The following is an 11,273-nucleotide window of genomic DNA, read 5'->3' as shown; positions in this document are numbered from 1 at the left end:
TCAATGTTCAATAAAAGATATTTAGTACTGATTATGAAGTATTTTTAGGACAATGAAAACGTTGATATTTTATTAATCTATCCATAGGGTGTATGCTATAATTACATCAATACTACATATTAATAATTTGTAAATCATATGATAAGTTTTTATTTAAGCAAAGTACATTTCTGTAATTTGATAATCATCAATTAAGAGAAAATTCCAACAAAATGCTATACTTGATTAAAAAATATTGCTATTGCCGATTGCATCAGTAATCTTTAATACAAATAAATAAGTGGCAAATTAATAAATATTTTATAAATGTAAATACATATATTATTATTACGATTATATAGGATTAATAAAATAATAGGGACAATTAACAATTATAAAGTGTTGTCGGTTTATTGGAGTCCCACTTAATCGTCTAAAATAGGAAAGCTCCCGCGACCCGCATGCAGTTAATTAGTCGACATACAATTTAAAGGTTAGTTACTTATTTTTACAATTTTCCTCTCTCACTCTCAATTCAATAACATATTGTATAGATATTATTTTAGATCAACAGTAATAAAAAGTATATATCAAGTAATAAGATTTATATATTATATTATATTATGTATACTGTACTATAATTGAAATAGAAAATAAAATTTATTTAAGCCACTTTTACTACTTTGCTATGATATAGATCATTATATATTATAGTATAACATCATTTATATTTATATTTTTTATATTTCATTTCGTTCATTTTTAGATCGTTAGCTCAGCTGATGTTGATTAGTTTTTTTTCAGTTGTTGGTGTTTGTCGTTTTTATCCACGTGCAAATGAACAAAAATTATGTAAAATATATAGTCAATGTAGTATTTTTATAAATAAATAAGCAGTAAACATTGATTTGTACTACTTAGGCAGTATTCGGTATTTAAGTAATTTTTAATAGTAGAAAATTTGATTCAGACATAACATATATGTATATACTTCAAATAAAAGTGATCCTAACTCCTAAGTTCCTAACCTCTACACTACTCTACAGAGGGAGGAGTACAGTGTGTTTGTAAGTTTATAACCTTTAAATAGTAAAGAAACTTCTACATTAGATTTGGTTAGAAATAGTAGTTTTGCAAAGTTTCATTAAAGGCTATTATTTTAAAAAGCATGCTAACTGATAAAAGTGAACCATTATCGGCTTTTGCAGTTTATTCTGCAATGAAAAAGAAAAAACAAAATGAATTATCTATTAAAACGAAAAACATTAAAAAGCAAGCATTTATTACAAATAATTTTTCTGAAGATAATCATGGACAAACTGAAAAAAGGATTAAAAAAGCAGCATCTAAAAATGGTTTTAGATTTTCAATGACTAATCAAAACTTTAATAATATAAAATGTAAGGCATTAAGCCATAAAAATTTAGTACAAAAATTAAGTATAATAAACTCGAAGAAAGGACAAATAAGTGAAGTTCCTGGTACGGCTTTACATTCCAAATGTAACAAACAGCTTAAACATAAAAAAATAAGTATTCTGAAAAAAAAGCAAAAAATGTCAAAAATTGATAAAAGAATAGAACAGCTGGTTAAAGATAAACTAAAAAAAAATCGACAAAATTTGAATAATAATCCAGATCTAGTTTCAAATGATGTAACTTTTGATAACCCAATCGCAGAAGGTAGAAGAGTATTTAATTGGTTGATTTATCCAATTAAAGCTGAACAATTTTTTCGGTAAGTACAAATTCTATGAGAAAAAGACAGAAAAGACATATATTTAAATTTTATATATTTGTAGGAAAAATTGGGAAAATACACCGATACATATAAAAAGAAAAAATTCAAACTGCTACAAGCTTTTGATTTCAACTCCTTTGATAGATCAAATGTTAAGAGAAAATTATATTTTATTTACCAAAAACATTGATATCACTTCATATACCAATGGAGTAAGAGAAACACATAACCCACCTGGACGTGCTCTTCCAAGTATAGTATGGGATTATTACTTAAATGGCTGTTCAGTTAGAATGCTGAACCCTCAAACTTTTATGCCTAAATTGTATACTCTGAATGGTAAATAATTAATTTGTATTAAGCTATTAAATTTGTTAAATTCTTGTTAATTCAATTAAAATTAAATTACAGCTACGCTTCAAGAATATTTTGGATGTTTTGTGGGTGCAAATTTTTATTTGACACCACCTAACAGTCAAGGTTTTGCTCCGCACTATGATGATATAGAAGCTTTTATACTGCAAATAGAAGGCAAAAAACGGTGGAGGCTCTACAAACCTAAAAGGGCAAATGATAATTTGCCAAGGTTTTCTTCTAAAAATTTTGATGAATCTGAGATTGGAGAGCCGATATTGGATACAATAGTTAATGCAGGTGACCTCTTGTATTTTCCACGAGGCACAATTCACCAAGGAGAAACTATTGATAATACTCACAGCTTGCATATTACTCTAAGTGTTTATCAAAGAAATAGTTGGGGAGATTATATTTCACATCTACTTCCAAAATTACTAGAATCTGCTTTTGATAATAAAGTAGCATATAGAAAAGGGTTACCTCTTGATTATTTAAATTACATAGGTTTTGCACATTCTAGTAATCAGAGTGATGAAAGAAAATCGTTTGTAAAAGATATCAAAAAGTTATTTATTGAGTTATTACCATTAGTAGATAAATGTGTTGATGAGGCAGCAGATATAATGGCAAAACAACATTTACATGATTTCTTACCACCTGCTCTTAATCCTGAAGAGAGAGAATGCTCTGTGGTAGAAGATGGAGAAACAATGAGTGCTAATGGAATAGTGAATAATTGTGTAGAAATTGAACCTGATACTAGGATAAGATTATTGAGATCTCATTGTGCGAGATTAGTTGAAGAAGCGGGTACCTATAAGTTATATTATTCTACTGAAAATACTAAAGAATATCATGAGTATGAGCCACAATTCTTAGAAGTAGAGAAAGAGTTCGTTCCTGCGATTAAAGAAATAATAACGCACTACCCAGAATACATTAGTGTTGAAGATTTACCTATTGAAGGAGAGGATAATAAAGTAAGTCAAAAGCTTTTGATGCATAAACATGAGATAGTATTAAAATTTACTTTTAACTTATTGTTTTTACAGATTCAAATAGCGAAAGATTTATGGGAAAAGTGTATTGTGGTAACAAAAAATCCTTTGTCCATTATTTCTGATTAGAGCTTGCTAATTATATAATGACAATTAATAAAAAATAAAAAAATTTTTCAAAGCTTACAGACATGATTGAAAGTAAATTCTTTGGCATTTTTCCTTACCTAAATAATACTGTTTAGTATTTAATCCTAAACAGCAAATGTTTTAATTCAGTTTTATATAAAAATCTATTATTGCTATGATTTAAAATTGTCATTACCAGCTAACAATGTTAAAGTCGGAGGATTGAAGAGTTATTATCAGTCATAATTAGCTTTTGTTGAGTATATAAAAAATATACATCTTTAAAATGTTGAAGGTTTGAGATTTAAAAAAAAAACGTAAAGAAGCGTCAATAAATTGACGCCCTCAGAAGCATCATCGAACATAGTAATAAGACACAACGTTTACCGGAATAGTTATTTTTAATTATTGTTCAAGCTTCAGCCTCTCGTTTTCATTTTGTGCCCGCTGCTTGCCCATTACGTATTCGATATATTCTAAATAGCCATCATTATTGACATCATCTTCTTCCATTACTTTGTCAATTATTTCTAAAAGTAAAGAAATAATTACGGCTTACTTAGAATAATTCCCCATTAGTTATAAAAACTGCAAAAATTTGATGTACCAATAATCCAATTCATTACATCTTCTTCATCGTTTGGTCTGTTTGGAATGGAGTTCTTGTAATAGTCTCCATGATTCATGGTATCTGCGGTATCCCCATTATACTCGTGCAAAGAGTGTTGAATAGCATGAAGAATTTCCAAACCGTCTAATTTTGTATTGTTATCAACATCGTGTACTCTAAGAAATGAAAATTGATGTATAAAATAATTAAAATAATTATTGTTTCTTTATATATAGTTAGACATACTTGAAATAATGAAACTCCAATTCTCTTTCCGACATTTTCGACAAGTCAAGCTGCTCCGCAATAGGTCCCAAGTCTTCTTGTAAATGCCTGTTATCAAAATCGTGATATAACATTTGATTTTTTAAATATCGATCAATCATTGTAGACGAGATTACGTGGTATCGTGTAAAAGTTCTGCATCCTGTGTTAACTTGATTTCTTTTTGTGGCGAATAATGGTGATGCGATGATATGCTACCTCTCGGATGATGTGGACCTCGAAGTCCCGATGTTATTGAAATGACAAACCCAAGAAAAAATATTGGCACCATAATTTCCTAAAAATAATTAGTATTTAATTTTGCTCCATCGAGCAATTAGAAATATTGAGATAGAAGTAATAATACGGGGAATGGAGTCTATCGAGAGTGCAATATAATACATATAAAACATTCAACTTAAACTACATGTATAAATACTCAAAATAACTATCTAGAATTAAACTTGTAGTTGAAAGATGGTTTAAGGGGATGAGGAAAAGAGGAAAGGGGGAAAGGGTGTCTATGCGAACAGTACTCGAGGACATTCCAAGCAGTGGCCACCGACAATAGGACCTGCTAGGGAACACTCGTCGAACATGTCGCGTCGTGGTGGTTCTACTTTTAAGGGTAGAACACCCTCTCGGTCAGCGACAGATGGGCGGTAGAGGGGGTCTCGGTAATTATTATGCGATTACCCACAAGCTCATTGATTTAGATTGGACCCCGGGGGCGCGTCGCATGGCACGGGGCCCGATGCCATTCTATCAAAAACGTCGTCTTCCTGGATGTCTCGATTCTTCGTCTTCACTTCTACATCATGCATTTCCGAGCAAATATGTTACTTTCTCTAGAATTAAACTACCATTCGGAAAAACCTGTTTTGTGTTCTGATGCATGTTTTTATGAATCCAAAAGTATATATACGATTCATTTTCTTTTTCGTAAAGTAATTATAATATTTCTAGCATAAGTTTCGTTTGCTATTAAAGAAGTAGTACACTCTTGTGCTTTAGATGCGTTGTATTTGGCATTAAATAGAGCAGCTATAGGCGATCTGTTTGCGTCGTAGTTAAGCTTCAAACATGAGAGCGGAACGAAGTGTGTGGGTGTTAAAAGACACGCGAAGGCAGACAGAAATCCGGGGTACTTAGGAATCAATTATTTTCTATAGATGGTACGAGCCGACGGCGGTAGGGCGAGATGCATATGTTGAGTGAGCCCCAAGGGGTTCTCGATGCAAGTGGACCCCCCATGGGTGTGCACCCCACTCAGAACAGTCCCCGGCCCTATGGGTGTCGAAATCCATAAATAATTTATATCATTTGGTCCATTCATCGAGCAAGCCCATATGTACCTGTGTCGCCTTACAGACCCCTGAAACCTGTGTGCTCCACATTCAGATTTTCCTTTGACACCATGCTTTACATCTATTCATTGTTTTCTTACTTCGTATTGCGGGGAGTCAAAGCTACATTCGAATTTATCATCATTATATTTACGATAAACACTTGTATTTTTATTTTATCAAAAGAATATCGATTTTTCTGCTAGTTGTAAAGAATCCGCTTGATAAGACCGAGTTGGTGATGTACTTAAAGGCGAAGAAGAGATATTTAGTTCGGCGCGGTAGTTTAGGAGTCTAGAGGGAGCTCGCGTCGCTACACCAGCAAGTGGTTTCAGGAGAGTGGAAATGTTGAAAGCGTGGTACGTCGGGTAAGGGAGCACGATATGAAGTTTATCTTGTTTACCTGCGCTCGGCTGCACTCGGCTGATTGAGAGATCAAGATATCAGCTTTCAGGTTTCTTGATCTTCAGCAATCGTGCACTATCCAGTCGCGTTGGCTGGATCCTTCGATTTTTTACCCTCAAAATTCAGTAACGATGCACTCTCCTATAGAAACTGAGTAGCGTGTGTTGGCACTTATCGACGTTTTTCGTCGAGCTTGCGTGCTCCTCGAGTTGCTCAGTACGCCCATTCGTTTTTGAGCGGGCTTCTTCGGACTCTGCAATAACGTTTCATATAGAAATTTCTAACCTCTTTTAATCATCAATAAACAGCATCTTGTTTATTTTTCACCGTAGGTTAAAAATTCAACATCGTCTCATCAACGAATATCTGTCTGATGGGGCAAGACATAACGTTGTAGTGAGATAATTGAAGAAATAACTGGGGCAGAGATAGGATATAGTTGGAAATTTTCAAAAGGGGCGGAGTGAATGTTGAAAATAGAGATATAGTGTAACATAGTGTATAAGAGGGAGCGAAATAGTTGTAGAGTGATAGGAGTGAGAGGAGATAGCGTTGCAGGGTTGTGGATGGTAGAGTTAGTGGATAGTGATTGAGGAAAGAGCGAGAGGATGACACTGGTCGGAGTGGGAGAAATGGAAAGAGGGAACGGGGAGAGAGAAAGAGAGACGACGAAAGCGCGGATGGGTCTCAGGTTGCCGTGGTAACCAGCGTAGCCTAAAGCTATGCTTTTATTGATTCCAAGCCGCAAACAATGTACAGGAGTGGATGTTTCGCTCTGTTCTCTCTCTCTCTCTCTCTCTCTCTCTCTCTCTCGCGCGCGCTCTACATCTCACACTCACACGCGCAAACCCAACCCCTCTCCTCTCTTCTATTCTCCTAGATAGGGAGGTATTAACGCACCCCACAAATAACGATACTCGTGAAGCACGTGTCCTAAAAAAGCAGCCCGGCCGAGAACAGTAGCTGATTAATGACCTTTCCGCGTTTGTCCATCTAAAAATTTAGTTTCATCAAAATTTGCCGTAAAAAAAATGTTAAGGCGCGTTGAATGATGTATAGCACATTTAACAAAGGATTCATCAGTTCATCGATTTGACCAGTATTATGGTACGATTGCATACTGTCTTTCTTATTAATTGCTGTAAACAATACGTGGAACGAATTTCGACCAGCGACAGCTGCGTGTTTTGAAATCACAAACGCTGCCACGAAATACGCGAAACTATAGTATTTGGTCGATAAATCTTTTCTTTCTATCCACGGCGGACCATTGAAGATCACTCGAATGACTGGGAGAAGAGGCAGCGATGCGAAAGTCAGACCGAGATTGAATTTTCTACCCGATTAGTGCAAATGGGACCACCTATCGAGTTCACAGACCAGTTGATTTTTTTCCTGAATAAGAATTGGGAGCACGCAAAAATCATGAAACTGGTCGTTGAAAGGTGTTTTCGCGACGAATCAGTTGTATATCTATACAGCTTTAAAAATAAAAAATAATAATAAACTTATAATGCACACACATGCACAGGAGGAGAAAAATGACGAGGATCGCTCGTGTAAAGACTGTTGGACAAGCATTTTAAAATGCTTTCACTACGATCGAAATTGAAGCAACGAAAAATGCGTTGTTGGCGAATTTCTTTCTCTTGATGGATATTTAGCCACTAGTGCTCGTAATAAAAGTTGTATAATCGAATTACTTAACTTTGCTAGTTAAATTGTATCGAAGCGTCGATCACGTAAAAAGTGTCGAATAAAGCTGCTCGCGTTATATCCATCGATATGAGCGAGCTATTAGAATAGAAATATGGGAGAGACGCTCGATGTTATGAAATATTAAGCGAATAATTGCTTCGTATTCTGTCAGAAATACAAAAATTAGTGGTTGCGCGTGTGTTGGAATATGACGACTTGCGATTAAAGGCAACGTTTTCAGGATGATTTTCGCGTGCCAATGGGCAGAAAGGGGTAAAACAGACGAAGGTCCGTTTAGTTGTTTGATGAAAGGATAAGATCGAATGGAACATTACGGGGTAGCAGAAATGGCGTTTGATGGTGTCGGAACTCGGTTTGCATTGGAGCCTTTGTGAGCTATTACACGGAGCTTCCGGTGTAGCTTTCTGATATCGGGAGGTATCGATGTATCGAGCTTTACCACTTTTTTTTTTTTTTATTGGAGTTTTCGCGGTATTTGAGGTGTGTCGCATCATGACGCATGAAAATGGCCCAAAGGGATGCGCCAGCCATGATCGATGCTCCATCCGATCGGAGTCTACCAAAACTGTCCGTCAAATAATATATTCATAGCTTCCGGATGGTCGAGCACAACTCTCACGAAGCCAACCATCCTATCCCCGTCACCCTCAACCCTCCCGCCTGTACTTTCCGCTATCTACTATTTGCCAATCGCCGCTCGCAAGTCCACACCAGTCACGCCGTTTATCCCGATCGGTTGTACCAAAACCACCCAGATTATACCTGAAAATCCACGCACTTTCTCCTTACTTTCCGACGAATTTATCAGACTGGCAATTTTAAAGTTACGCAAATATGTTAGCCGGACGAACGTGGGACGCGGAACTTCCGCCAATGCAATTTTCCTAAATTTCCAATAATCCGTAAAACCCAACGACTCGCGATGCGAGTAGTTTATAGTTTCGATTAGATGAAATAGGATTTTCTGATCGAGTGACGCAGCAGCGTAATTGGTGTCGATCCCGATTGGTCGAGAGACCGTCCAGCAGCGGCCAGAGGGACACGTATAGTTGCGGAGGGTCAACGGGGTAGAGGGCGGTGAGGGAAAAAGCCGACGAAAGCTGCCCTTACCCTTCGGCGTTCGCTTTTTTTTCTCACCTAAATACATATAAGAGCACCGAGGCGAAGCTGCACAGTGTCCGTCACCAACACACTCGAACACGCTCACATGCTTGCTTAGCTCGGTGAGCTAAGTGGGAAATTATTTTTAAAATATTTTCTTAACCGTGTTAGCCTGAAAGCTGACCCTGGCCGGACCGCTCGTACATAAAACGGCTCTATCCGCGGATAAAAAGAATTGGGAATGCCTCACTTTGGCGGTTTTTATCACTCGCCGCAAGGTTTTCAAGCCACCGGTGTGTACACGCTCCCTTCTCCGCTACCCTTAATCCTTTTAAGGATCACCGCCAATCTTCCAAGATGCAGTCTTTAACGGCCACCCTCTCTTTTACCCTCATAATTTTTAAAATCATTTTACCTGAATCTGTGTTAATCGTCTATTCGGAGCTTTTTTCCAAATGAAATATTTTTAGAAATTTAATGCTGACCAAGAATGAGTAGAAGGTAGGTGATGCAAATTGCAATAGAATTTCAGTCAAGAGATAAAATTTAACGTTAAGAGTTAGGTAAGAAAGTAGAATGTGCTTATTGTCTTTCAGTTGTGGAGAGCGTCTCCAAGTAGGTCCTCCGGTAAGGAAGGGTAGGTGTTGAAGTGTGTGGCGGAGGAAGCTCGCCAAGTAGTTGAACGTTCCGTACGTTGTAGGGGCACAGGGCTGACTGGAAACTCTTGGCTAGAGAGGAGCTTGCGAAAATAAGAGAGAAGCGAAAAGAGGTGGAAAGGGTTAAATGTACGAGCACGATGGAAAAAGCTTGTAGGGAGCGTGGTCATTCTGAAAAGCTCGTCGACTATGGGCTTATTGTAATCAGAGATTCTCGTGTAATCCTAATGGAAGGGCTGCTAAACGCTGGAAAAATGTCCATCGTGTAATAATACCGCGCCGAAAACTTTCCACGTAAACGTCAAAGAGAGTATAATGAAAAATTGAAGGAGAAAAGGAGTAAAAAATTGTGGAAAGATATGCGGCAGAGACTTTTGGCTTAAAGGAGGAGAATTAAACAAATTGTCCGACGTGTTTTGCTGTATACTACGCAAGCTTTTCCAGCTGGATGGCGTACGCCTGATCAAAATATCTCGGGCGAATACTTAATTACTTCGATATCGCTATCCTCTAGGTGACTCGATGTAACAGCCCCATGTATACATTATGTACAAGGAAGACTTATGATGGGGTTCCAATTTGCCGCGGGGCGCCGTCAGGCTGCGTTTAACAACTTTTTAATAGAGGCTTGGCGTCCATCGTCAGCTCCAGCCGCCAAAGCTGAAACGTTAATTCTAACGGGTGTCATCCCAAAAACAACACACCCTATATAGGCTTTACCTATCTGCTATCGGTAAATCGTATTACAACGTTCCTTGATATATTTTTTGGTAATTATATTATATATAATTCTAAATATATATATTGACGGATAATCAATTGACTCTTTATAAAAGGAACTAGTTATTTTTTCTATAAATATATCAAGATAAGAATATTTGTGTGAATTTATATAGTTTATAATTTATTATATACGCCACCTATTTTGAGCTCACCTTGCGAAATCGTGGAAAAGCCTTGTGCATACGGGACTAATTCACGCGTGGAACACAGTGCAATCGATTTTTCACGTTGGTAGTACACGCGCGTGTGTATTCCAGTCACGCATACACGCTCACACCCGCGCACATATTTGACACGCGAAGCACGTGACTCTAGACTATACTCATTTGTATTTGTTTTTCATTACAAATTCGTACTCGCTAGTAAAAGCAACGACAGAATTATATGCTAAAATAAAACGTTGTTGCAGAATACGATAAAATATATAACGATGTGCTTAAAGCTCATTTGAAGCAACGTCTTGCGTTTATTTCCTAACTACGCTATAATTCAATGCGTCAAGCTATTAACAAATGAACAGAATTAATATTACTGTATTATATGAACAATATATACACGTACAGTATATATATATATATATATATATATATATATAGTCTTTATATACAGTCTATTAAAATCCAACTACAACGTTTAACGCATATACTTTGGCAGCTGTACTTCTGTGTAAGGCACACGTACAGCAGCTAACGTGTAAATGTATAAAACTTGATACGCGCTCACTCCGACATACGTGAGAGCGACTGCATACTTCAAGAGTGTTTTCCATGCATACACGCGTAAACACAGTGAAGGGAGGATATACGTGAACGAAGCTAACTTTTACGTAGGAAGGAACATACACACACACACATACAAAATAGGTTCGAAGACTGTCACTCACAGGAATACATAGATGGACCAATACAGGTGTTTCGTTACACCTACAAGTATATATAGTTATATAGTGTAGAAGTAACACATACAGGTAAACTTTCGTTCTCCGAACCCTCGCAGAATCTCTCCCAGCTCGGGCTCAGCCGACCAACCCCCGGCTTCCACCCCCTGATAAGCGGCATCCCCTCCCCACTCACTCCGAACCCGAACACCCCCGCGGTCGTCCTCCCTTCTGGCACGAAACGTCCGTCCCGCCTCCACCACCCTCTTTTCTGCCTCTCTCCCATCCCTTTGCTTTACCCTCTTTCTA

General features: G+C 37.0%; 2 protein-coding genes across 2 annotated transcripts; one reads left to right on the top strand and one right to left on the bottom strand.

The window, feature by feature from the left end:
* The first annotated feature begins 792 nt into the window (after window positions 1-792).
* Window positions 793-3,260, top strand: NO66 (Bifunctional lysine-specific demethylase and histidyl-hydroxylase NO66). The gene is made up of 4 exons (XM_066727585.1): window positions 793-1,716; window positions 1,781-2,058; window positions 2,131-3,056; window positions 3,129-3,260. Exons 1-4 carry the CDS (start codon window positions 1,148-1,150, stop codon window positions 3,201-3,203), a joined length of 1,848 nt encoding a protein of 615 aa, XP_066583682.1. The 5' UTR covers window positions 793-1,147; the 3' UTR covers window positions 3,204-3,260.
* Window positions 3,261-3,265: 5 nt separating this feature from the next.
* Window positions 3,266-11,059, bottom strand: LOC136773711 (multiple coagulation factor deficiency protein 2 homolog). Its single transcript, XM_066727586.1, has 6 exons — window positions 10,971-11,059; window positions 5,827-6,081; window positions 4,215-4,375; window positions 4,060-4,146; window positions 3,811-3,989; window positions 3,266-3,733 (listed from the first exon to the last, which is right to left on the bottom strand). The coding sequence occupies exons 3-6, from the start codon at window positions 4,367-4,369 to the stop codon at window positions 3,609-3,611; spliced, it is 546 nt and encodes a 181-aa protein (XP_066583683.1). The 5' UTR covers window positions 4,370-4,375; window positions 5,827-6,081; window positions 10,971-11,059; the 3' UTR covers window positions 3,266-3,608.
* Window positions 11,060-11,273: the final 214 nt, after the last annotated feature.

The sequence above is a fragment of the Prorops nasuta genome, unplaced genomic scaffold (assembly GCF_024137725.1).
Source record: "Prorops nasuta isolate Cenicafe-Biocafe unplaced genomic scaffold, Cenicafe_Pnas_1.2 PNAS00005, whole genome shotgun sequence".
Classification (NCBI taxonomy): domain Eukaryota; kingdom Metazoa; phylum Arthropoda; class Insecta; order Hymenoptera; family Bethylidae; genus Prorops; species Prorops nasuta.
The sequence above is the reverse complement of the archived record's forward strand: the minus strand, read 5'-3'. Positions and strand labels throughout refer to the sequence as shown.

Excerpts from the sequence above, each read along its gene's own strand:
- NO66 (XM_066727585.1), top strand. The coding sequence starts at position 1,148 with ATGCTAACTGATAAAAGTGAACCATTATCGGCTTTTGCAGTTTATTCT. Across the intron at positions 2,059-2,130 it reads TAAATTGTATACTCTGAATG|CTACGCTTCAAGAATATTTT; the intron begins GTAAATAATTAA and ends ATTAAATTACAG. Across the intron at positions 3,057-3,128 it reads TTGAAGGAGAGGATAATAAA|ATTCAAATAGCGAAAGATTT; the intron begins GTAAGTCAAAAG and ends TTGTTTTTACAG.
- LOC136773711 (XM_066727586.1), bottom strand. The coding sequence starts at position 4,369 with ATGGTGCCAATATTTTTTCTTGGGTTTGTCATTTCAATAACATCGGGA. Across the intron at positions 4,147-4,214 it reads GAACTTTTACACGATACCAC|GCATTTACAAGAAGACTTGG; the intron begins GTAATCTCGTCT and ends TTTTGATAACAG. Across the intron at positions 3,734-3,810 it reads TGTAATGAATTGGATTATTG|AAATAATTGACAAAGTAATG; the intron begins GTACATCAAATT and ends CTTTACTTTTAG.